This window comes from Periplaneta americana, chromosome 14, assembly GCF_040183065.1.
Source record: "Periplaneta americana isolate PAMFEO1 chromosome 14, P.americana_PAMFEO1_priV1, whole genome shotgun sequence".
NCBI classification, from domain to species: domain Eukaryota; kingdom Metazoa; phylum Arthropoda; class Insecta; order Blattodea; family Blattidae; genus Periplaneta; species Periplaneta americana.
The window spans coordinates 80,574,765-80,602,430 of NC_091130.1; the positions used below are offsets into that span (position 1 = coordinate 80,574,765).

General features: G+C 36.8%; 2 protein-coding genes and 1 long non-coding RNA gene across 3 annotated transcripts in view; 1 reads left to right on the forward strand and 2 right to left on the reverse strand.

Annotated features, from left to right (window-relative positions):
• LOC138713501 (uncharacterized) overlaps positions 1-3,819 on the reverse strand; it is a 61,340-nt gene extending 57,521 nt beyond the window's left edge. Inside the window, exon 1 of the mRNA XM_069845667.1 lies at positions 3,327-3,819. Within this exon, the coding sequence (XP_069701768.1) occupies positions 3,327-3,684 (358 nt within the window). The 5' untranslated portion in view covers positions 3,685-3,819. The remainder of the gene's footprint in view (positions 1-3,326) is intronic.
• The window catches only part of LOC138713506 (uncharacterized), a 334,865-nt gene that overhangs the window by 263,490 nt on the left and 43,709 nt on the right, over positions 1-27,666 (forward strand). The gene's annotated exons all lie outside the window — the stretch shown is intronic.
• LOC138713502 (peptidoglycan-recognition protein LA-like) lies at positions 3,805-21,887 on the reverse strand. The gene is made up of 3 exons (XM_069845668.1): positions 21,535-21,887; positions 14,560-14,805; positions 3,805-7,988 (listed from the first exon to the last, which is right to left on the reverse strand). The coding sequence occupies exons 1-3, from the start codon at positions 21,827-21,829 to the stop codon at positions 7,438-7,440; spliced, it is 1,092 nt and encodes a 363-aa protein (XP_069701769.1). The 5' UTR covers positions 21,830-21,887; the 3' UTR covers positions 3,805-7,437.

Here is a 27,666-nt window from a genome sequence, read left to right on the forward strand (position 1 = left end):
TAATAATAATAATAATAATAATTATTATTATTATTATTATTTTTATTATTATTATTATTATTATTATTATTATTATTATGATCACCATCATCATCATCATCATCATTATCATCATCATCATCATCATCATCTTTACAGACTGAATTTTCTTGTAAATTTTCAGTTGGAGGCAATATTATGCACAAAGATTAAAAAATGAAGGTTTATTGGACCAAAAATTCTAACCCTAATTGTTACAAGGGTTCGGACCTTACTTCCGCTGATAGAGTACCAACAAAGAGTTAGGGATTCTATTAGCGGCCGTTCAGTGAACTTTATAGGGAACGAACTTTTCAGATCAATTTATTTTCCATTATTTTCCGCATATTTTCATTTCCCCAGAATCACGATTTTATAAACTTGACTTCTCGGGAACATCTTTAATTGGAAAGACTTATTGGATAAAGATTTTTTTAAGTAAAGATTATGTTATTCTTAGTACTGAGATACTCCCCACCACACTCACTACCACCGTCACCATCAGCATTATCATAATTACTACAGTTTGGCTTTAAACCCATTTCGTACAACGCCACCAAAATAATATCACGCTCAGAAACTTTTCTGTTTCAACAAAGAACAGGAAGTCGCGAGGAGCGGCGAGAGTGATATAGCTATCAAACAAGCGGGGAATCCCCGTACAGCGACTCTTACAGACTTCAAGCATTACATTTTCTGCAATGAACTCTTGCGAAAAAATATCTACCATATGCGCTTTATCATAACCGCTATTAACACTTTGGAGGCCTTGTGAGGAGCATCGCAAGTGCTGCTGCTTCTACTGTTACTACTACTTCTGATATTACTACTATTGCTACTATCTACTGCTACTACTGCTATTTCCACCCTTTTAGCGACAATCTTACATTTGGTTCTTAAATTAGGAAAGTACTACCACTGCTGCTACTACTGCTACTACTATTGCTGCTACTGTTACTACTACTACTGCTATTACTACTGCTGCTATTACTGTTACTGCTACTGCTGCTACTACTACTTTCAGTCTTTTTGCTACAATCTTACATTTGATTCTTAAATTTGGAAACTACTACCACTGCTGCTACTACTACTACTACTACTACTACTACTACTACTACTATTGTCTACTACTATTGCTGCTATTGTTACTATTTACTACTGCTACTGCTGCTACTACCATTTCCACTATTTTTCCTGCAATCTTACATTTGATTCTTAAATTTGGAAACTACTACCACTACTGCTGCTACTACTACTACTACTACTACTACTACTACTATTGTCTACTACTATTGCTGCTACTGTTACTATCTACTACTACTACCATTTCCACTATTTTTCCTACAATCATATATTTGAGTCTTAAATTAGGAAACTACTACCACTGCTGCTACTACTACTATTACTGCTACTACTACTATTACTGCTACTGCTACTGTTATTACTACTACTGCTACTCTTACTACTACTACTACTGCTACTATCACTTTCACTCTTTTTGCTACAAACTTACGTTTGATTCTTAAATTATGAAACTATTACCAATGCTGCTACTATCACTACTACTGCTACTGTCTACTACTGTTACTATTACTACTACTGCTACTGCTGCAGTCGGTCTAGGTAGCGTAGTCGGTATAGCGCTGGCCTTCTGTGCTCGAGGTTGCGGGTTCGATCCCGGACCAGGTTGAGGGCATTTAAGTGTGCTTAAATGCGACAGGCTCATGTCAGTCGATTTATTGGCATGTAAAAGAACTCCTGCGGGACAAAATTCCGGCACACTGGCGACGCTGATATAACCTCGGCAGTTGTGAGCGAGCGTCGTTAAATAAAACACAACATTTAATATTTGTAGGTTACTGCTACTACTATTATTATTATTATTATTATTATTATTATTATTATTATTACTAATAATAATAATAATAATAATAATAATAATAATACTATTACAGTCCACTGTTTACATAAGTTAAATTAAAATGAATATTAAAATCTAGTCTTGGTAACAACCGATTAATTCATTACAAAACTCGAGGTCGGAGATTTTCTTCTCCATACCTTAACTACTGCTCAAAAATAATGATTCGTCTGATTCCTCGTTACATATCTTGAGATTTGTATCGTGTCTCTTTGGACGAGTCCCTAGATGTCTTGTTCCGAACGAGAGAATCATGGTACTACATGAGACTACTAATAATAATGAGTAGGGGGCGGATGTTGATGAAAAGTCATCTTATTTTTCACACTAGGACAATGCCTATTAATATAGAAATTCTTTCTATGTTAATATCAACGTAAAAATTAATTTCTTATATTGAATTTTTTGCATTTTTCGCCGTTTTTGAACTAATAGGGTCATTTTTCTATTTTTTTTTTTTGGTCATTTTTAATACTTTGAAGAATTTTTAGATCATTTGGAATGCATTTTACTTTCTTCTTTATCGATAGGTCTGTTAAGTCTTTTTGTAGTAATTACCTACTGAATAAGTGAATAATAGTGAAGTTTGAGTTTTATAATTTGAAACAAACTGTAAAGACTTCACCTCACACAACGGAAGTAATATAAAATGCTTGACAACAGTTTAGTTTAAGTGAGGGCTTTGATCGCTACTGTTCTTTTGTCGGTACAAGGGTGTCTTTAGAATTTATGTTTGGAAGGAGAGAAATTTTCACCGTATCCTGGACAGGACGTTGTGTCCCCATGGAAGGGGACAATATTTTTAACACAAAGATTGCAAGAATGCACGCTGCACCAACAATTTGTTTTGTCATTCACACTTCTCCATCTGGAAGATCTGGTAACAAAAGTGAAGAACGGAAGGAGGAAGAGACGGAGAATGAAGACACTGACATGGACCACCACCGATTGAAACACATTGTAAACCCTCATTAAAGTCTATAGTTTTCCCTTAAAACCTTCATATTTTGCATGCCCTTTTCCTCTATCTTAGTCAAATTCCAGGAAGTTTCCTCCTCTCTCAGAGATTTGCAGGGCAGTCATTGAAACAAGATGACTGATTTTTAAGAAGTTGTGGTGCGAGTAGGGTGAATAATATTTTAATGTCATTTTCTTTCAATGGTATGTAATTTTTCCTTTAGTTTAAGGGCATTGTAATGATCATTTTAAGTAGATTTTTAGGTCATCAACATCAGCCACCTAATAATAATTAGCAATATTGTGAAACCGCTAAACACGATGGAAATTATATCGGAGTCGCGTCTCTCGAAACGTTGTTATACAAATCGCGGCTAGTGCTCAATTCAAGCATCTCTTTAGTAAACCACCATTGGTTAGAAACTCTTACCACGGGTTGCGTCGGCGTCCCCGGCAGGGGCTGCAATGGCCCTTCGCATCAGCTCCTCCGGGCTGAGGGTCTCCTGAGTGATGTGCAGCACCTGATTGACAGTGACCGGTCCGTTGTAGTTGAGGCGTGGCCCCACGTACACCTCACGAGAGTTCTCCACCAACACGGCTGCTTGTGCTGCCTGCTGCTGTAGCGCCTGGAGGGCGTGGAGGCCGCCCTGCTCCTCGTTGTCCTCCTCCTCCTCATCTTCCTCTGAAGAACTGTCACTTTCACTGCCGCGCTCGTGCTCCGACATCCACACGTGTTGAGCCGCGTGCGCGAACTGACAGCGAGGAGGCGAGAGAGTGGGTGATGTCATAGGATGGGTATAGTAGCATGGGACCGGAGGTGAAGCGAAGAAGGGAGAGGGGAAGGAAAGGACAGCAGGCTAGGATGAAACATGGAGCAATGAAGTGAAAGAAACTTTGAAAGCAAGAAGTAAGATGAATCTGTAGTATAGGTTTCCCATTTTATTTTATTTGAAAACCGGGACATTTGAAAAATACCTCGCTAATAACATGGGGCATTTTGTAAAAAAAAACGGGACACACAAAAAAGGGAAAAAAATGTCAACACCATTAACTAATTAAAGATTAATTATTAAAGTATTAAACTGAAGTGCCTACTACTGAACCACTTGTATTTTATTTTCATCACAGCACAGTAATTTTTACTCACTTTTTTTTTACATACAAATATTATGTTGAACGTTCTGCTGAAGTAGGTGCACAGTCATTTTTTTCTGCTGAAGTAAATTCACAGTGAATATTATATTTGCACGCACTATGTATTTGTCCAAGAAGTTTGGGCTCTTTCAACATTAGGCTACATTGAAAAATTCAACACACGTTAACTGTACTAAAATTGGTCTTTACCATTATTAGTGTAAGGCATTTACAGTTTCAATAGTGAGTTTGTTTCTTTCGTCTTTCCACATTGCATTAATGAGTGAAACAATGCGCTTTACGGTAGCATTTGAACGTGGTAATGCTGAACAAACTAACATCGGAATTATAAAAGTTTTTACATTAGAGTCGTCAGTTCCAAAAAACTATTCTGCTTAATATTTCTGCCATATATACTGTTTAAGAGTATTTTAATACTTTAATGAATAATAAATCACTTTAAGTAATGGGCGTTTGGCTATGTTGTTACCGAAATGAAGACGCATTCTTCATACTAAGGACGGAGGTCATAGAGTGTTTTACAGAGCGGAGCGTGCATCAGGCATTATTTGCTTACATTTCTTTTCACTGCTGCAGAAAAAGGTGCAAGTGTGAAACGAGCGTACCAATATTGCCAAGGAAACAAGTTAGATGCATTGTCTATCGGGTTAATAGAGAAGAGAACTAGTCCCAAAATAATAAAAACTGAATACATGCTATATATTTTAAATATATTCCAATAATAGGAGAACTCTCAACACTGTAATTCAAGTTGAATCTGATAACAATTAATTTTACATATCCTCGTTCATATCAAAGAACGGAAAGACTGAATATCACAATTAACAGTAGTACAACTCATACTCCTTCAATATGATTTGAAATCAGTTACATAAATATATAATTGAAGAAAACATATCTAGCATCATAGTAAATTCTCAATATAATCTGTATTCACATTTCAGCATAGTACTTTTAAATTAAAAAAATTCTTAGTGATCCCTTGATACATATTAACCTCCTCCTCCAGACTATAATTAACATCATACCAAACACAAACCAAGGTAATTTATCACTCCAAAGCACTTACAATTTTCCGATAATGCATTTATCAGAGCTAAATCTTGTCACACAGCAATGTATAATTAATAGTATTGTTGATCGATCAAAATATTTGAATGTAACCGATTAGTCGAATTTTGATTGAGTTGAAAAAATGTTTTAATATACTGTAGTACACGATTATTGTTAAATTTAACTTATGTTTGGTGATAAGCATAAGTATTAAATGTTATATATCTGTATATATTGTATCGTTATATTACAAAACATCTATTTTAATTACTTACTAACATATTTATTATGAGGCTTATAATTTATTGTGTCAATTTCTTCGGGAATTTTTTAGATAAACGTAAATAACAAAAAGTATGAAGACTCACCTAGTTAAAACTGCTTCATCCATGATTTTAAACATGTGAGTTCAATCACATGCTTCGAATTAAGTGCCGCTCTAAGTTTAGTAACAATGTTTCCTGCATCACTAAACACGAAAAAACTTTTTTTCTGTCAAGCACTTCTCCACGATCGTTCACTTTAAATCCAAACGTTTCACCGAGTTTACCTCTCAAATTCTCATATGACATAATGGAGTTTACACTTTCCACAAACCACAGGAAACTATTTTTTTTTCTTTATCAAACTAAATACACAACCTTCATATATTGTACAAACTCAGTACAGAAACTGCAACTACAAAAGTATAGCGGTCGAAATAAAAGACTGGCCCAGATTTTAGAAAGAGAAGAAGGTAGTTACGCTCTCACTTGCACACAGTGTAGACATGGCTATTTTATAAGGGATGAGGGGGACGAATCCCAGAAAAGTGTGTATTTCATATGCTAGGAAGATGAGCTGACAACACGGTGGAAGTTTTCTTGGAAAACCATAAAACTTAATAAGGGTTTCGCATTGTGTTTCAACTTTCAATAGAGGTAGACTAGGTCACTGTCTTCATATCTCCATCTCTTTCTGAAGTGTTTCTGAAGAGGGTGGCGAGACCTCATATAATGAATATGTGATGTTTGTGCAAAGATTTTCCCTACGCTACCTAGTTTACAGTTATAAAATAACAGTACTAATTGTGCCTTTAAGTAAGCAATTTCTGAGAGAGAAATATTGTCGGAATTTTTAGTATGCAGTTTGTATTAATAAAATAATAATTAATATCAATTACAACCGATTAATTTTAATCGACTCGATTATTCGATTAAATATTTTTATCGATTAATCTTACAACAGAAATTGATCGATTAATCGTTTAAATCTCACAACACTAATAATTAATAACATAGAATTCAAGTTTAGTTAACTCCTCAAAGCAATGTTGCCCCAAAGTTTACCGTGGTTAAAGTACACCCAATACTCTGAATAAATTTTCGATCTACAATACGTAGTACCTTCGATGGCTGATGATGGAGAGGGGTTGATCTCAATCCCAACCGCATGCGCCTGTTTCGAGCTCGGATCAACGACTACCCTCTCTAACCTACCATTTAGGTACGCGACAACGCCAAAATCGCTCTTGCGCGTAGAATCAAACAATCTATCAATTCGTCATATCGGAAAATTAAGTTGCTGAATACGCATCCTGTCGGATTTACAAAGAAATAAAACATTCACACACATGCCGTTACAAGTGCTACTGAATTATTTACTGCGATGTTGCAGTTTTTCTACAAAGTCGATTTCTCACCAAATACTCGTAAAAGAAATAACCAAACTGGCAAAGGAAAATTCTGTACCTTTGATTTTTAGGATTTCCTCTGTGAAGTTACTGTCATTGAACACCTTCCACCATGTATTATTCTGTTTGTTCTTAAAGCATTAAATGCTTATCAGAAACAGTGAATAGCGTTGTCTTCAGAGTGCTCAATATTTTCAAAGAGCTGAAACAATATTTTTTGGGGAGGTATGTTGCAATGAAAGAAACGTGGATTCAAATTTCGACCCTGAAGTAAAAGATGAATCAAAGCACCGTAAGCATCACATTTCTCCTACCCCAAGGAAGTTACGAGGAAAGAGATCATCTGAGAAATTTATGGCTTCAATTGTTTTGTTGGAGGAAAATGATCGTCATTGGTTTCCTGGAACATGGTTTCACCATCAATGCTGAATATTAATCTAATCTTCTAAGTTAACTGAGAAATAATTAATGTGAGGAGAGGTGAGAAAAGATGAGCAAAGATGTCATCCTTAAACAGACTGGATTTTAAATATTGTCTCGTCCATCATATTTACCAGATTTGGCTCCACCAAACTATTTTCTGTTAGGAAACCTCAAACAAGACTTGCGAGGATGATATTTGAGAGCAATAATGATCAAATATCATCCTCAAGATTTTTCTTTATCTTATTATCAAGTAAGGTGACCAATTGGGCCACTTTTGGATAACTTTTATTATATTTTTTCCTGGGCTATCTGTTGCGAATGACTGGTTGTGTGCTATCAGAACATAAGAAGGTGAAAGTTTGCCCATGTTTACTCCAAGAGCTAAAAGTTGTTGTGCTGCTTCTATTTGCCCATCTGTCAAGAAGTCTCTCTCTCTGTAATCTCCTATGAAAGAGATGCCAAGCGTCTCTTCAGACTTCGCATGGAAAGTGGCTACGTCCCACCCTCTTCCCTCGTACACATTCTCATCACCTCCGATCACAAAATTGTATCCAATGTCCACGTATTCCGTTCCTTTTATTCCGGATCTACCCATTTGATAGGCCTGAATCGACCTCATTCTCTCGCAACAGTCTTGAAAATTTAAGCATTTAGGTGTTTCGGTGTGGGATATGATGACGATACGGATGGGGTGAAGCAGAGGGCGCTTGCTGAGTGCCTCAGCGCCCCTCCAATCTAATTTAGAGAAGATGTAGTGGCCTCCGGGAAGTATGGTACGATTTGGCACTGCGAACAAAATAGATGTAGGTAGATTAATCATAATATACACAGTGTGTCTGGAAATCAGTTGACTTCTTTCAATAGATTATCAAACACGAATAGAATTATAAACTCATGCAGAATGGAATCATAAATACTTAAGTATCTTTGGGCATAATATTATCTCATTATGCGTTGTTCGGTTACTGGTGAACTGTTATTGATATTGATATTAATAATAATAAAATAATAATAATAATAATAATAATAATAATAATAATAATAATAATAATCATACAAGTAAACGACAGTGTACAGAATTTTGATGCGACTTCTAATGAAACCGTATAGATTTTTAATGGATTATTTAACGACACTTTATCAACCGCTAAGGCGTCGATTGAATTGGTGATAGCGAGATGGTATTTGGCGAGATGAGGCCGAGCTTCGTCATGTGATTACCTGACACTCGCCTTACAATTGTGGGAAAACTTCGGAAAAAACCAATCAGGTAGTCAGTCCAAGTGGGTATCCAACCCACGACCAAGCACAACTTCGGATCATCATGATGCAAAGCATGACAAGAGACAAAAGGGAAGTACTGTTCTGTTATTATTGTGATGTTATGTTTTACAGGATGCAAAATGAAGATGTTTTAGATAACATTGTCTGAAGTTACGAGGAAATATTGTACAACAGGAAGATTGTTATCCATCATAATATAAGGATTTAGGAGACATAATGTCCAATATAATACACAGAGCATTTAAATAGATGGCTGAAAATTAAGTGACTATTATACAGAGACGAAGTTCATTTTACAAAGAGCCAATTGTGTGTGTTGGCTGACTGGTATTAACTGCCAGAGTGACTGCCTGTCTGACGAGCTTTGTGATTTGTCGAATGGCTGACGAACTGATTAATGATCGCTGAATTCTGATTGATCGGTAATCAACTGGAACAGCAATAGACTGACAAACTGGTTAAGCATCTAATTAACTAATTGCGAGGGTGATGAGTTACTTATCACTGGTTGACGAAATGAGTTGCTGACTGAAGAAATGAATGATTAACTGACAAAATCAGTGGCTTATTTACGAAATGAATAACTAACTAATAAAATCAGTGGCTCACTGAAAAAATCAATGACTTATTAACAGAATCAGTGACTCACTGAAGGTATGAACGATTAACTGACAAAATAGTGACTCAATGAAGAAATGAATGACTTATTAACAAAATCAGTGGATCACTAAGGAAATGAATGACTTAACTGACAAAATTGATGGCTCATTGGCGAAATGAATAACTGACAAAATCAATGACTCAATGAAGAAACGAATGACTTATTAACAAAATCAATGACTCACTAAAGAAATGAATGACTTATTAACAAAATCAATGACTCACTGAAGAAATGAATGACTTATTAACAAAATCAGTGGCTCCCTGAAGAAATAATGATTAACTAACAAAAACAAGTGATTGACTAACGAAATTAATGACTGACATAGTCAGTGACTATGGCTCACTTAAGAAATTAATGACTTGTTATTGAAATTAGTGCTTCACTGAAAAAATAAATGACTAACTGACAAACTCAGTGGCACACTGAATAAATTAATGATTAACTAACAAAAACAAGTGATTGACTAACGAAATAATGACTGACATAGTCAGTGGTTGTGACTCACTTAAGAAATTAATGACTTGTTATTGAAATTAGTGCTTCACTGAAAAAATAAATGACTAACTGACAAACTCAGTGGCACACTGAATAAATTAATGATTAACTAACAAAAACAAGTGATTGACTAACGAAATAATGACTGACATAGTCAGTGGTTGTGACTCACTTAAGAAATTAATGACTTATTAATGAAATCAGTGCCTCACTGAAAAAAAAAATAAATGACTAACTGACAAAATCAGTGGCTCACTGACGAAATGAAAGACTGAGAAAATCAGTGGTTCACTAAAGAAAATAATGACTTACTGATGACATATGTAATTCACTGAGGCATTGACTGACCGACTTACTGACAAAATGAGTCACTGTCTCACAGATGAAATGAGTAGGCTATTCAACCAAATAAAGGATTCTCTTACGAAATGAATCAATGACCGACGAAATGAGTAGCTTGCTGACAAAATGAGAGACCCACCGACGAAATGCATGACTGGCTCAACAATTGAACGACTTATTGATGATGATTAACTGACGAGATGAATGACTCACTGAAGAATGAGTAACCTACTGAGGAAATGAGTGACTCAGTATAGAAATTAATGCTAGAATGGCGAAATAAGTGATTTACTGACGAAATAAATGACTTATTGACGAAGTGAGCTGCTTACAGAGAAAATGAATGACTGGCGAAATGAATGCTCTTTATCAAAAACTGTGGCCCACTGAAGCCATGATGATTCACTGAGGAAATGAATGATAAAGTGACTACATGCATCGAAATGAATGACTATCTGACGAAATGAATGGCTCACTGATGTAATAAATGACTACTTTCGAAATTAATAACTCATTGACAAAATAAATATCTCACTGACGAAATGAATGGCTCACTGATAGAATGAGGCTTACTGCAAAAGCAATGGTTTATTAACAAAATGTTTGAATGAATAATGAATGACTTACTGACTAAAGAACTCAGTGACTTACTGATGGACGAATGATTGACTGAGGAACTAGGTGAGTAATTAACTGATGAAATAATGAATAAGGAATGGGTTATTAACGAACTGATTGCATAAATAATGAATGACTTAGTGACTAAAGAACTCAGTGACTTACTGATGGACGAATAATTGACTGAGGAACTAGGTGAGTAATTAACTGATGAAATAATGAATAAGGAATGGGTTATTAACGAAGTGATTGAATGAATAATGAATGGCTTACTGACTAAAGAACTCAGTGACTTACTGATGGTCGAACTGATTGACTGAGGAACTAAGTGAGTAAGTATCTGATGAAATAATGAATAAGGAATGGGTTATTAACAAACTGATTGAATGAAAAATGAATGACTTACTTACTGAATAAAGAACTCAGTGACCTACCGATGGACGAACTGATTGACTGAGGAACTAGGTGAGTAATTAGCTGATGAAATAATGAATAAGGAATGGGTTATTAACAAACTGATTGAATGAATAATGAATGACTTAGTGACTAAAGAACTCAATGACTTACGGATGGTCGAACTGATTCACTGAGGAACAAGATGAGTAATTAACTGATGAAATAATGAATAAGGAATGGGTTATTAACGAACTGATTGAATGAATAATGAATGACTTACTGACTAAAGAACTCAGTGACTTACTGATGGTCGAACTGATTGACTGAGGAATTAGGTGAGTAATTAACTGATAAAATAATGAATAAAGAATGGGTTATTAACAAACTGATTGAATTAATAATGAATGGCTTACTCACTAAAGAGCTCAGTGACTTACTGATGGTCGAACTGATTGACTGAGGAACTACGCGATTAATTAACTGATGAAATAATGAATAAGGAATGGGTTATTAACGAAGTGATGGAATGAATAATTGATGACTTACTGACTAAAGAACTCAGTGACTTACTGATGGTCGAACTGATTGACTGAGGAACTAGGTGAGTAATTAACTGATGAAATAATGAATAAGGAATGGTTTATTAACAAACTGTTTGAATGAATAATGAATGACTTACTCACTAAAGAACTCAGTGACTTACGGATGGACGAACTGATTGATTGAGGTACTAGGTGAATAATGAATAAGGAATGGGTTATTAACGAACTGATTGAATGAATAATGAATGACCTACAGACAAAAGAGCTCAGTGACTTCCTGATGGTCGAACTGATTGACTGAGGAACTAGGTGAGTAATTAACTGATGAAATAATGAATAAGGAATGGGTTATTAACGAAGTGATAGAATGAATAATGAATGAATTACTGACTAAAGAACTCAGTGACTTACTGATGGACGAAGTGATTGACTTAGGAATTAGGTGAGTAATTAACTGATGAAATAATGAATAAGGAATGGGTTATTAACGAACTGATTGAATGAATAATGAATGACTTACTGACTAAAGAACTCAGTGACTTACTGATGGTCGAACTGATTGACTGAGGAACAAGGTGAGTAATTAACCGATGAAATAATGAATATGGAATGGGTTATTAACGAACTGATTGAATGAATAATGAATGACTTACTTACTAAAGAACTCAGTGACTTACTGATGATCGAACTGATTGACTGAGGAACTAAGTGAGTAAGTAATTGATGAAATAATGAATAAGAAATGGAATAATGAATAAGGAATGGGTTATTAACGAAGTGATTGAATGAATAATCAATGACTTACTGACTAAAGAACTCAGTGACTTACTGATGGTCGAACAAATTGACTGAGGAACAAGGTGGGTAATTAACTGATGAAATAATGAATAAGGAATGGTTTATTAACAAACTGATTGAATGAATAATGAATGACTTAGTGACTAAAGAACTCAGTGACTTACTCATGGTCGAACTGATTGACTGAGGAACTAAGTGAATAAGTAACTGATGAAATAATGAATAAGGAATTGGTTATTAACAAACTGATTGAATGAATAATGAATGACTTAGTGACTAAAGAACTCAGTGACTTACTCATGGTCGAACTGATTGACTGAGGAACTAAGTGAATAAGTAACTGATGAAATAATGAATAAGGAATTGGTTATTAACAAACTGATTGAATGAATAATGAATGACTTAATGACTAAAGAACTCAGTGACTTACTGATGGTCGAACTGATTGACTGAGGAACTAAGTCAGTAAGTATCTGATGAAATAATGAATAAGGAATGGGTTATTAACAAACTGATTGAATGAATAATGAATGAATTACTGACTAAAGAACTCAATGACTTACTGATGGACGAACTGATTGACTGAGGAACTAGGTGAGGAATTAACTGATGAAATAATGAATAAGGAATGGAATAATGAATAAGGAATGGGTTATTAACGAAGTGATTGAATGAATAATGAATGACTTACTGACTAAAGTACTTAGTGACTTACTGATGGACGAACTGATTGAGTGAGGAACTGGGTGAGTAATTAACTGATGAAATAATGAATAAGGAATGGGTTATTAACGAACTGATTGGATGAATAATGAATGAATTACTGACTAAAGAACTCAGTGACTTACTGATGGACGAACTGATTGACTGAGGAACTAGGTGAGTAATTAACTGATGAAATAATGAATAAGGAATGGGTTATTAACGAACTGATTGAATGAATAATGAATGACTTACTTACTGAATAAAGAACTCAGTGACTTACTGATGGACGAACTGATTGACTGAGGAACTAGGTGAGTAATTAACTGATGAAATAATGAATAAGGAATGGGTTATTAACGAAGTGGTCCACACCTGTGGAGTAACGGTCAGCGCGTCTGGCTGCGAAACCAGGTGGCCCGGGTTCGAATCCCGGTCGGAGCAAGTTATCTGGCTGAGGTTTTTTCCGGGGTTTCCCTCAACCCAATATGAGCAATTGCTGGGTAACTTTCGGTGTTGGACCCCGGACTCATTTCACCGGCATTATCACCTTCATTTCATTCACTCGCTAAATAACCTAGATGTTGATACAGCGTCGTAAAATAACCCAATAAAAAAATTAACGAAGTTATTGAATGAATAATGAATGACTTACTGACAAAAGAACTCAGTGACTTACTGATGAACGAACTGATTGACTGAGGAACTAGGTGAGTAATTAACTGATGAAATAATGGCAAATTGTTTCGCGAAAAGAGTGAACGAATTACTGACTGGCTAAATGACTGACCGCCTAAAACATAGAGTATAAATAACTGACTGGTTAAGTGGCTAGTCAATTAACGTACTGTCGACTATCACAATTGGTACTTCAAACGTAACATAGCCTAGATTCATTGCAATAAGAATGGCGTCTCGCTCGTGGCTGAATGGTTAACCTTTCTGCCTTCCATTCTGGCGACCCGGATTCGAACCTCGTCTGGATTATGAAGAAATATTACTGGATAAGACGGTCGTGAGGGGTTTTTCTCGGTATTCTCCTATTTCCCTTCACCATTATTAACATTGCACCAACTCCACAATCACTCTCACTCTGCGAGGTTCCGAGTGAGGCCTCCAGAACAAATAAAAAATAGCTGAAAGTTGCACACATTGTCTTTAATAAAGACCATGATTATAACACTGGTGTCTGCGGCAGCCGATGGTCACTCATGCTGATAGCCGTTCTAATGAGCGCAACGGATGTGGAAAAAATGTCCATGATTTTTATCAGTATGAAGTTATATTTAACCTTCGATATGTTGTTTTTTTTTTTTACTTCCTTAGCAATTGAAAAAGTTAATATCTTGAAAACAAATAAGAAACAAATAAATTGAACGTAAAATTGCAGTAAATAAATAAAAGGGAAATTAATAAAACACAAATAAGAAAATTAAATGCGAATAAGCTAATAAATAAATGCCAACGCAAACAAGTGAAATGACACGGGATGGAGATTTCAGGTGTCACCACTTACTCGGCTCGTCTGGTTCAGAGCTATTAGTGTAAACAAAGGCGCTGTCCGGTTCTTGAACCTGCGGCCTCTGGATTGCGAAAGCGATGGCGATGCACACACTGAATATGGAAATGAGTGCCAGAAGGAACCACAAGACCACCACCATCAAAGAGGGTCCCTTGCGGGGAGTCGAAAACACATTCTGTTGCTGCTGCAGACTTTCCACACCGGCCTTGTTTGCCTCTACCGCACAGCTCCGCACATTCACTGGAACACAGCGGAACAAGTTTTCTGAGAATACCTGGAAATAGCCTGTGTAAAAAAATAATACTTCTCGTTTTAAGTTTTGCAGATTTCGGTGTCTAAGGCGCAATTCACACAGAGAAGACGTAGACAGGACGTGACTCGGACGTCGGGCGGAGACACGACGCGGAAATGACGTGAGCAAAGCATACTGAAGAGTCAAAAACTCTTGCGACACTTGCGCGTCGCACAGCTTTCGTAATGTCTTCTTCAGATGATGAGGATGCCCTGGCTCTCATACAACTGGCTTATATATATATATATATATATATATATATATATATATATATATATAAACAGAATATTGTGTGCACCCTTAGTGGTTGAAAAAAAGGAAGAATGTGTGCCATATCTTATTTATTTAATTTATTTTATTTTAAAGGGTTCGAATCCCGGTCGGGGCAAGTTACATGGTTGAGTTTTTTTCCGGGGTTTTCCCTCAACCCAATACAAGCAAATGTTGGGTAACTTTCGGTGCTGGACCCCGGTCTCATTTCACCGGCATTATCACCTTCATATCATTCAGACACTAAATAGCCTGAGATGTTGATACAGCGTCGTAAAATAACCCAAAAATATTTTTGCTTGTTTTATTTATTTATGCATGTTTATTAATTAATTAATTCATTCATTCATTAATTCATTCATTCATTCATTCATTCATTCATTTATGCTTTGTTTATGCACTTATTTATTCATGCATTAATTTTTTTTATTCTGGTAGAATTAAGGCCATGAGACCTTCTCTTCCACACTACCAGAAGTGAAATACAGTATACATTGAAACAATAAAACGTAGTAATATTTAAATATAAAATCGTTATCATGCACATTAAGGAGCTTACATACTGTAGCCTATAATGAAATACTGACTAACATGATACATAATTATTTACAATTTATATCCTATTGCCACTTTATAATAGGCTTAAATGACAATTTATGCAAATACACAGAATAACTTAATAAATTCGGCTAACACTCACAAATCAATTCCATGTAAAATTATGTAATTTTAATTCTTAATTTAAATTGATTAGCAGTTCGGAAATCCCTGACATGACGAGGTAGAGAGTTCCAGAGGGAACAAATTGACACGGTGAAAGAGGATGAATAGAAAGAGGTACGGTAACGAGGAATAGATAAAAAAAAGTCTGATGTTGATTCCGCAAAGTTGTAAGATATTCAAAGCGAGCTCTCAGATATTTTGGAGTAGAAGCTGTGATGAAAGAATTGAACATGTATCCCGACCGTTTCCAGAATTTTTATGTAATGTCCCACCAATGTTTCTATACCATATTAACGGTTAGCGCGTCTGGCCGCAAAACCAGGTGGCCCGGGTTCGATTCCCGATCGGAGCAAGTTACCTAATTGAGGTTTTCTCCGTGATCTTCCCTCCACCGAATATGAGCAAATGCTGGGTAACTTTCAGTGCTGGACTCCGGACTCATTTCACCGGCATTATCACCTTCATCTCATTCAGACGCTAAATAACAGATGTTGATAAAGCGTCGTAAAATAACCTACTAAAATAAAAAAAAAATAAAAATACCATATTACACCATCTCTTCACAAAATTGAATATCAAATTCAAAATTGCCGCGAATTTTCTTTTACAGTCAGACGCCACGTGTCGCTTTGAAGGGCCACTCGTGGCTCGAAAGAGGAGAAGCGCTGACTTCGAAGTGGCGTGCCCCCATCCCATCATCTCTGTGTGCATTGATACATTTGCTTTCATGGGAGAGACTCGAAAAGTCATCATGTCTCCGCCCCATGTCCGAGCCACGTCTTCTCTGTGTGGATTGCGCCTAAGAGTTAGAGGTTCATGTCATGGGACGTTTTTGCGAGCAACTGCAGAAGTGCTGGGGGAGTTCACCTGAAGGAAGTAAATTTTAAATACGTTATTGCAAATAAGACGAAGACCATGGTTATCGGAAGAAAAAAAAGAATTCTAAATGAGGCAGTAGAACAAGTGGACAGCTTCAGGTATGTGGGGTGCACTATAAGTATACGCACTGACATGAACTGCTGTCAGGAAGTCAAAAGGAAGATAGAAATGGCAAAGAAACCTAAAAAAAAGCGTCTTCTGCGGATCTCTGAAAAAAAAAGAACTAAGGAAGAGACTAGTGGAGTACTTTGTATGGATTGTACGAATTAGAAAAATGGACATTGTGACGAATTGAAGAGAAATGACTGAAAGTACCTATTTGGAATGTGGATATGGAGAAGAATGGAGCGTGTGAAATGGACAAACAAAATAAGAAATGAGCTGTGCTAGGAAGAGTGGGTAAAGAAAGAATAATGTTGAAACTGATCAGAAAGAGAAAAATAAATTGGCTGGGTAAATGGTTAAGAAGACACTGCCTACTGAAGGATTCACTGAAAGGAATGATGAACGAGAGAAAATTTCGAGGCAGAAGAAGATATCAAATGTTAGACAACATTAAGATACATGGATCGTGTGCGCAGACGAAGAGCAAAGTGGAAAAAAATGGAAGATTGGGGAATGCTGGGTTTGCAGTGAAAGACCTACCCTTGGGCAAAAACTATGAATGTCTTAATTGAATTGTGTAAATAAAGCAAATTCTGAAATGTAAATAAACTCTTGAGTTGGTTAAATACACTTTTCATTCACTTTAAAACAGTTTATTTCATTTTGAAAGTAGTTCACTTAAAATGCTCTCGCTTGTATAAAATATGAGTTCGCATGTGATCTTTTTTTTTTCCCGTAGATTTACAGTGAATTAGTAAGCCACGCATTCTTCATGGCACTTCTTTCGAGAATCTGTTCCTTAATCAACAAGGCCAGTCTATCCAGCAGGAAAAGTGCCAATAAAACATAAAAAAGTGCAAGATTTAGGAAACATGAAGTAGTAGGCCTTACATCTCAAGTGAGCATATGCCATTTTATGAAGAACTTTTCATCTGGCCTACAGACAGTAATTCAAGATACGATGACTGGAAAACAGTACATCCCAAGTGAAAATACTGATTTCTCTTCATCATTCGTGATATTTTTCTATTTTTTAAAATCCAGAATTAATATACATTCTGTTTATTGATTGTGTGTGGTCTCCAGTAAAATAATTCAAGAATAACACGAAAATATCTGTATCATATTTGATTTTATTTGTTATAAAATGATTTTTTTAAGGAGTGGCTTTTTTCATATTTTAAATCTCAATAAAACCTTAAATATCCTCATAGTACGTATTTATTACTTTAGAAACCAACAGCTGTAACCTAGATTATCGGCCCACATATCCAGAATTATAAATTTCCAAATAGTTTTCTTCTAACATAGTCTTTTTTTTTAAGTTTCCCACAAATTTACTTTTCCTGACTTACGCCCTTAAAAAACCGATTCATTTACAGATGTCGTCTTTAATGGTTCAGAAGTGACCGTGCTGGACAGAAGACACAAGATGCGCGAGTTCAGACTCGGCCCACTTGGGGATGGGGTTAAAAGAGAAATAGAATCTTTAACATGACATCTTTTCGGAGGGAAGTTAAGCTGATGGGATCCCATTTCGTAGGTTTATGGAAGTTAAAAGAACCCTGTTCCTGATAGAGCTTCAGTCTAAATTTCTCGGCCAGGCTGAATGTCGATGCTGAATACCTCTGCAGTTGAAAGGGATTTTAAATAAAACACGACTACCACTACTTACAAGAAATTAAAAATCAACATTAGTCACATATAATTTTTTACGCAAATTCCAGACAAATTAATACTTGTATCACATTTATTTTGGTTTAGTCTCTTAGGCTTCTTTTCCAATCGTTAGAAACACTGTGATATGCTTACCACAGTTTTTGATACTCGTATCTCAAATCAGTCTTTTGATATAAATCTCAGCATATAGTCACCTTGAAAGATCGTCTCATGATACACATGTTAACGGGTGCATTAGCTTAAGAGAGCGTATAATACATATCAATTTGTTTAGCTGAATAATATATCCTTCAGTGAAGCGGTTCTTAAACTATTTGAATTCGAGTACCCCTTTCATATTATGATGTGCATTGTGCCGAACCTCTTAACACATTAACTTTATACCTTTGGAAGTAGGCCTATTTAATGTAGGCCTACATCACCTATTTATTTCGCACTTGGAAATTATTATAAACTGAAGTTTAATTTACAAACTTTGCAAACGTTAAATTTGTTAATAAACAGTTATAATTGTAATTGTTTAGCCGACTTCAGGCATCTTCTATTGATACAGATCTCAGTTTGTTTAACCGACTTAAGACAATCTGTAGTGAGAGAGATGTCAGTTTGTTTAGCCGACTTAGAGATCCCTTATTGATACAGATATCAGCTTGTTTAACCGATTTAAGACATTTTATGTTGATACAGATATCAGTTTGTTCAGCCGACTTAAGACATCCCCTAGTGATACAGACGTCAGTGTGTTCAACCAACTCAAGAAATCACCTCGTGATACAAATATCAGTTTGTTCAGCCGATTTAAGACATTTTATATTGATACAGATGTCAGTTGTTTAGCTGACTTAAGACATATTCTACAGGGACATCATTTTATTTTTACTTCAATTTTTATTGTACCTGAGTTTTTTAATGTACTTCACTCCCACCCCTTCTACTAATGAAGTTCCAACTGTCCTCCAGACAGTATCAGGACCGCATATAGTAAACAGCACTGAGTTAGTGAGTATAGTACGTTTCAGAAATATGTTCGCGTTTTCCAGTGACGAAAGAGCTTTCAACATTGAATCATATTTTCGCACAAGTACTGTCCGTTTGCCTACGTCGCATCCCGATTTCCCCCACCTGCTTCTGCACGCCCCTCTGTAAAAGCTGGGCTGTCTTAGCTCTTTTCTGAAAACATTAATTTCTGTAGGAATTGCACGTTTACGTAATATTATACAACTGTTTAAAATAACTTAAAGGACCTCGTTAAGTAACTAACTGTCACGTGATTTCCCCCCTTTCTACGATCCTGCGGCATAACCACTTGGACGGACAGTAGATACCATGTCTGAGTAATTTTATCTGTGCGGGTCAGGCAGAAGTGAAGATTGAATTTACAGTACATAAGGTACTCTTTTATAGAGTAGGTACAGAATTATTTCAACATGAGTTACTAGTGGGACCTGGTTGAGTGAGAGAGAAGGCCTCATGGCCTTAACTCTGCCAGGCAAAATAAACCTACTACTACTACTACTACTACTACTACTACTACTACTACTACTACTACTAGTACGAAGGACAAAACTGGCAATTGGAATTAGATGCAATAGTCTATATTGCGATAATATGCACAAAAGAACTGAAGCCTGTATCGAAATGAACGGCCACCACTTTCAACTATGTATTTAAATATGCATATTATGATTATTTTTCAATTTAACTTCATTCTCTAAATTGTACGCTAATGTTCTGTAGACGGTATAATATACACTGCATAATGAATACGTTTGCATGGATAACTCAGTTCGTGAGTAAAAACACTTATTCTTAATACAGTACTGCATTTTGATTAAACAAAAACCTGATGAAAATTATCGAAATCAAAATCGCGACATTTCCTAGTTTACGTAAATGGCTGAAGTACTTTTCTTCCCTCCTATATCTAGTAAAGTGATTTGTTTGTGTTTTATGCCAGTATCATCGAACTCCAGTCGTGGAAGGGGGTAGCGAACGGTGTTTCCGGTTCTCTAAAGGTATAGCCAGGTTTAATAAGAAAAATGTTCTAAAAATAATATGGTGTCCCTGTAGTACTACAGATATCAGTTTGTTTAGCCGAATTAAGACATCTATTATTGATACAAATATCAGTTTGTCTAGCTGACTTAAGACATTTTCTAGTGATGCAGATGTCAGTTTGTTTAGCTCACTGAAGATATCTTCTAGTGATACAGATGTCAGTTCGTTTAGCGTACTTAAGATATCCCTTAATGATACAAATATCAGTTTGTTCAGCTGACTTAAGACATCTTCTAGTGATACAGGTATCAGTTCGTTTAGCCCATTTAAGACATTCTGTAGTGATACAGATGTCAGTGTATTTAGTTGAATTAATCTATCTCTCGTCCCGCGCCGTGGCGTCGCGGTCTAAGGCATCCCGCCTAGGACTCGCGTTACGGAATGTGCGCTGGTTCGATTCCTCATGGGGGAAGAAATTTTCTCATCAAATTTCGGCCAGTGTATGGGACCGGTGCCCACCCAGCATCGTGATGCATTTGGGGAGCTGCGATAGGTAGCGAAATCCGGTTGCGAATACCAGCTATAACGGCTGGGGGGGTGGATCATCGTGCTAACCAACGATACCTCCTTTCTGGTTGGATGATCGTCCATCTCTGCTTCTGCATGTGGGCGTGAGGTCAGCAGCCGGCTGGTCGGTCTAGGCCCTTCACGGGCTGTAGCGCCACGGATTATTATTATTATTCTTATTATTATTATTATTATTATTATTATTATTATTATTATTATTATTAATCTATCTCTCGTGTAGTGATGTCAGCTTGTTGAGCCTACTTAAGACGTCCTCTAGTGATACAGAAACCAGTATGTTAAGCCGGCATAAAAGGTCATCCAATCGTACAGATGTCAGATAGTGCAGCGTCTTAAAATACCGTCTCATGATACAGAAATAAACGTCTATAACCAGTTTAAAGTCTATAACGTTTGTATTCATAAACCACCATGCATTGGTTAGAAACTCTTACCACGGGTTGCGTCGGCGTCCCCGGCAGGGGCTGCAATGGCCCTTCGCATCAGCTCCTCCGGGCTGAGGATCTCCTGAGTGATGTGCAGCACCTGATTGACAGTGACCGGTCCGTTGTAGTTGAGGCGTGGCCCCACGTACACCTCACGAGAGTTCTCCACCAACACGGCTGCTTGTGCAGCTTGCTGCTGTAGCACCTGGAGGGCGTGGAGGCCGCCCTGCTCCTCGTTGTCCTCTTCCTCCTCATCTTCCTCTGAAGAACTGTCACTTTCACTGCCGCGCTCGTCCGCCGACATCCACACGTGTTGAGCCGCGTGCGCGGACTGACAGCGAGGAGGCGATTGTGTGATGTCATAGGAACTATGAGCGAAGCAGTACCGGAAATGAAGTGATGGGAAGAACGAAGTGGGGAGAAGGAACAACAATGAAAAAGGAGGGCAGGATGAAACACGAAACAATGAAAAAAAAAAAAAGATAAGAAGTGAAAACTATAAAAGAAATAGCTACATAGTAGGCGTAGTACTGTAGTGGTGGTGACGGCGGTTGTAGTACTAGTAGGTTTTGACACTATATAACTGTGCTTTTCGAAACTGTTGTGCGAGAGAGGAGGGATATGAAGTATGGGTGGGCAACTCGTGCTCTCAAAGTGTGAACACAATCTCATGTGCAGGTAGAACCAAAGAGTTCGTAATATTTACTAGAGACACATACCCGTGAGTGGCAGGCAACGAAAATGTCACAAATTGAATCGGCTAGCATCCACCATTAAAGGGAGTGTTTGCGGCGCGAAGTTCGAAAACAATACCACAATAGGGCTACATTGATGTAGTCTGGTGATAGACATTGTTTTAAACATATTTTACCAAGGTTGGGACGTGATGAAATAAAGATGAATGGCAGAGGAGCGCTGTATTTATTGAAGTATTATATGATTCATCTTTGGCGTTATAAAAAGTTAATTCAATCACCCATATATACTCGGGATAAGTAAATGAAATATTGAATAATGGCAATACCGACATGAATTTTCAGTATTACCAGTATTTTTAGGGCCATAATAATAGATATCTACTGTAAAATTTAAAATAATTCATATTTTAGTCCTTTCATGCAAAGGAAGAGCAAGCTATATGGTGCTTAGAAAATGTTTAGTGCTGAAATATGAGATCATCAAAATTCTGGAAACCTGAATCATAAAACAATTTATTAATTGTATAGTTGTCAGTACAGGCTATTTAATGCAGTAGTATTAATAGACCTAGTAGTAGTGATATAATAGAGGCCTAGTAGTAGTGATATAATAGAGCCTAGTAGTAATGGTAATAGTAGGCCTAGTATTTGTGATATTAGTAGGCCTATTAGTAGTGGTAAGAGTAGGCCTAGTATTGGTGGTATTAGTAGGCCTATTAATAATGGTAAGAGTAGGTCTAGTATTTGTGGTATTAGTAGGCCTAGTATTGGTGATATTAATAGGCCTAGTATTGGTGGTATTAGTAGGCCTAGTATTTGTGGTATTAGTATGCCTAGTGGTAATGGTAAGAGTAGGCCTAGTAGCAGTAGTAGTAGTAGTAGTAGTAGTAGTAGGCCTAGAATTGGTGGTAATAGTAGGCCTAGTATTGGTGATAATAGTAGGCCTAATAGTAGTGATAATAGTAGGCCTAGTAGTAGTGGTAATAGTAGGCCTAGAATTGGTGGTATTAGTAGGCCTGGTGGTGGTAGAGGTAATAGTAGCCCTAGTAGTAGCTAGTATTAGTAGGCCTAGTACTTGGTATTAGTAGCCCTAGTAGTAGCTAGTATTAGTAGGCCTAGTACTTGGTATTAGTAGCCCTAGTAGTGGTGCTATTAGTAGCCCTAGTAGTAGTAGTATTAGTAGGCCCAGTACTTGGTATTAGTAGCCCTAGTAGTAGTGGTATTAGTAGCCCTAGTAGTAGTGGTATTAGTAGCCCTAGTAGTAGTGGTATTAGTAGCCCTAGTAGTAGTGGTATTAGTAGCCCTAGTAGTAGCTAGTATTAGTAGGCCTAGTACTTGGTATTAGTAGCCCTAGTAGTAGTGGTATTAGTAGCCCTAGTAGTAGCTAGTATTAGTAGGCCTAGTACTTGGTATTAGTAGCCCTAGTAGTAGTGGTATTAGTAGCCCTAGTAGTAGTAGCTAGTATTAGTAGGCCTAGTAGTAGTAGCTAGTATTAGTAGGCCTAGTACTTGGTATTAGTAGCCCTAGTAGTAGTAGCTAGTATTAGTAGGCCTAGTACTTGGTATTAGTAGCCCTAGTAGTAGTAGCTAGTATTAGTAGGCCTAGTACTTGGTATTAGTAGCCCTAGTAGTAGTAGCTAGTATTAGTAGTCCTAGTACTTGGTATTAGTAGCCCTAGTAGTAGTAGCTAGTATTAGTAGGCCTAGTACTTGGTATTAGTAGCCCTAGTAGTAGTGGCATTAGTAGCCCTAGTAGTAGCTAGTATTAGTATGCCTAGTACTTGGTATTAGTAGCCCTAGTAGTAGTGGTATTAGTAGGCCTAGTACTTGGTATTAGTAGCCCTAGTAGTAGTGGTATTAGTAGCCCTAGTAGTAGTGGTATTAGTAGCCCTAGTAGTAGTGGTATTAGTAGCCCTAGTAGTAGTAGTATTAGTAGGCCTAGTACTTGGTATTAGTAGCCCTAGTAGTAGTGGTATTAGTAGCCCTAGTAGTAGCTAGTATTAGTAGGCCTAGTACTTGGTATTAGTAGCCCTAGTAGTAGTGGTATTAGTAGCCCTAGTAGTAGTAGCTAGTATTAGTAGGCCTAGTACTTGGTATTAGTAGCCCTAGTAGTAGCTAGTATTAGTAGGCCTAGTACTTGGTATTAGTAGCCCTAGTAGTAGTGGTATTAGTAGCCCTAGTAGTAGCTAGTATTAGTAGGCCTAGTACTTGGTATTAGTAGCCCTAGTAGTAGTGGTATTAGTAGGCATAGTACTTGGTACTAGTAGCCCTAGTAGTAGCGGTATTAGTAGCCCTAGTAGTAGTGGTATTAGTAGCCCTAGTAGTAGTGGTATTAGTAGCCCTAGTAGTAGTAGTATTAGTAGGCCTAGTACTTGGTATTAGTAGCCCTAGTAGTAGTGGTATTAGTAGCCCTAGTAGTAGCTAGTATTAGTAGGCCTAGTACTTGGTATTAGTAGCCCTAGTAGTAGTGGTATTAGTAGCCCTAGTAGTAGTAGCTAGTATTAGTAGGCCTAGTACTTGGTATTAGTAGCCCTAGTAGTAGTGGTATTAGTAGCCCTAGTAGTAGCTAGTATTAGTAGCCCTAGTAGTAGTGGTATTAGTAGCCCTAGTAGTAGTAGCTAGTATTAGTAGGCCTAGTAGTAGTAGCTAGTATTAGTAGGCCTAGTACTTGGTATTAGTAGCCCTAGTAGTAGTGGTAGTAGTAGCCCTAGTAGTAGCTAGTATTAGTAGGCCTAGTACTTGGTATTAGTAGCCCTAGTAGTAGTGGTATTAGTAGGCCTAGTACTTGGTATTAGTAGCCCTAGTAGTAGCTAGTATTAGTAGGCCTAGTACTTGGTATTAGTAGCCCTAGTAGTAGTGGTATTAGTAGCCCTAGTAGTAGTAGCTAGTATTAGTAGGCCTAGTACTTGGTATTAGTAGCCCTAGTAGTAGTAGTAGCTAGTATTAGTAGTCCTAGTACTTGGTATTAGTAGCCCTAGTAGTAGTAGCTAGTATTAGTAGGCCTAGTACTTGGTATTAGTAGCCCTAGTAGTAGTGGTATTAGTAGCCCTAGTAGTAGCTAGTATTAGTAGGCCTAGTACTTGGTATTAGTAGCCCTAGTAGTAGTGGTATTAGTAGCCCTAGTAGTAGTAGCTAGTATTAGTAGGCCTAGTAGTAGTAGCTAGTATTAGTAGTCCTAGTACTTGGTATTAGTAGCCCTAGTAGTAGTAGCTAGTATTAGTAGGCCTAGTACTTGGTATTAGTAGCCCTAGTAGTAGTGGTATTAGTAGCCCTAGTAGTAGCTAGTATTAGTAGGCCTAGTACTTGGTATTAGTAGCCCTAGTAGTAGTGGTATTAGTAGCCCTAGTAGTAGTAGCTAGTATTAGTAGCCCTAGTAGTAGTAGCTAGTATTAGTAGTCCTAGTACTTGGTATTAGTAGCCCTAGTAGTAGTAGCTAGTATTAGTAGGCCTAGTACTTGGTATTAGTAGCCCTAGTAGTAGTAGCTAGTATTAGTAGGCCTAGTACTTGGTATTAGTAGGCCTAGTAATAGTGATGGCAAGGCAAGTTGTGGTGGTGGTAATAAATTTGTGGCCATCAGCTATATTTTCAGGAATGAACTAGAAGTACCAAACGGAAATTACATGATTTCATTTATTCTGAAACAAAACAGTTTTATACAGATACTGTCTGAGGATTTTCTTATGCACTTTGTTATTATAATCCACTATAATATGATGGCACCTAACCCTGACATACATTATTGAAATCATGATTAATGTGTTTCTGGAAAAACTTTATCCAAGAAATGTTCCGACATTCTGTAAACACATTGAAAGGAGGAACTGCATTTAGAACATTTTTCCAAATATTAAGAGATGCATGCTTTCCTGGGCATCCTACAATAGTAAGCTATGTTAGAACAATTATTTGCGGCTCAGTATTTCACCATTTTTTTTTATTTCCCTTCAAGTGTGCTTATATTTATTCGTACTCCTCAAATAAACATGAACTGCTCGCATTCCCGCCAAAACATCAACTCCCTTTAATGGCGTTTTTTTTTTTACATTGGTGAATTAAATTGAAGTGAATTTTATTATGGCAGGCAGAGTAACTATCTCATGCCCCCATGTTTATATTGCTACCTATGCACTTCATTAGAACCAGGTATGCGGTCGAACACCGGTTCAAATTTGTACGCTACACTAGCGTCGTTGATGTCTCTAGTTATATATTACAAACTCTTTGGGTAGAACGGACTCTGTACTAGCTTTTGTACGCATTTCTTGCAAGACTCATGTTTGCTTGCGTCTGTAGTAAGTGGCGACTCGTTTTAAGTGAAAAACAATATAATCCCCAGATCATTTCCCTTTTGTGATGAGTCGAAAGAGAAAGATTCTTTTCATTAAGAAGAAAGGGAAAGCTTGTATTATGTCCTATTACTGGTACATTTTCTTACGCATGACATTTTATGTTTCAAATAAACGCAGTGAAGGTTTTAGTAAAGAAATACTGTTTAGATCTGCTTTAGAATAGCTAAAGGTAAAATGGGATATCAACAAATTGAAACGATATCAAATATCGTTAGCACGTTGTGCGTGCGAGTTACAGAATTGCACGACATATGATCGACTAGCTAAGAGCATTTATGGATAAATTTGAAATGTGGCAGTATCATGTGTACCATAGACAACTTCACTTTCCTACCCTATAAACTATCTTGAAGAGTGATAAGAAAATCTTCTTATCAAATATAAGACCCTATTTCAAGACCTACAGCAGAATTCACTGGTAAGTTTGGAGAAACAGTGACAATTGACAAGGAATCGAGATTTTTCTGAAATCCTTTTGGCTTACAGTCGATAGAAGATCCTGAAAGTTTATAGCTTGATTTGATAAATCTACAGAACAGCACGCCACTCAGATTCCAGCGAAATCAGGAATCGAAATGTTCGTAATGCTGCCTAAGTCAGAATTTCCAAATATAGCCTACTCTTTACTTCCATATATACTCTATGTGTTTGAGGCAGAGTTTAATACAAGAAAGAAGTGTAAAAGCTCTCAATATACAGAAAGAGCTTAGAAGTAAGTTTTTATTTCATCTGCCGTGACACGCAAAAAATACTTCCTTGAATTTGTGATTGTTTGCGAATACAGACTATTACCTTTCTGAGAACAGAGGAATACTATTTAATGTATAAACACTTGTAAAGTCTCGCGTTCTATGTTTCAAATAAGACATATAATAAGAAATATTAACAAATGGTGTAATAATAAATAAGTGTTGCAGCTATGTTTGTTGTATCTTGAAAAGATTGTTTCAGTTTGTGTTTCCAGTACTAAACTAATTTACAAAGCTAGGAAATAATATAATTTGTTATGTGTACTTAGGTAGAGTCTGTCTAAAAATACTATTATAGTACCATGCATCATTCTGAAATTCAAATCATGGCGTAGATATCATGACC

Excerpts from the sequence above, each read along its gene's own strand:
- LOC138713502 (XM_069845668.1), bottom strand. The coding sequence starts at position 21,829 with ATGTCGGCGGACGAGCGCGGCAGTGAAAGTGACAGTTCTTCAGAGGAA. Across the intron at positions 14,806-21,534 it reads GGACGCCGACGCAACCCGTG|TGAATGTGCGGAGCTGTGCG; the intron begins GTAAGAGTTTCT and ends GCTGTGTTCCAG. Across the intron at positions 7,989-14,559 it reads CTCTGAACCAGACGAGCCGA|TGCCAAATCGTACCATACTT; the intron begins GTAAGTGGTGAC and ends TTTTGTTCGCAG.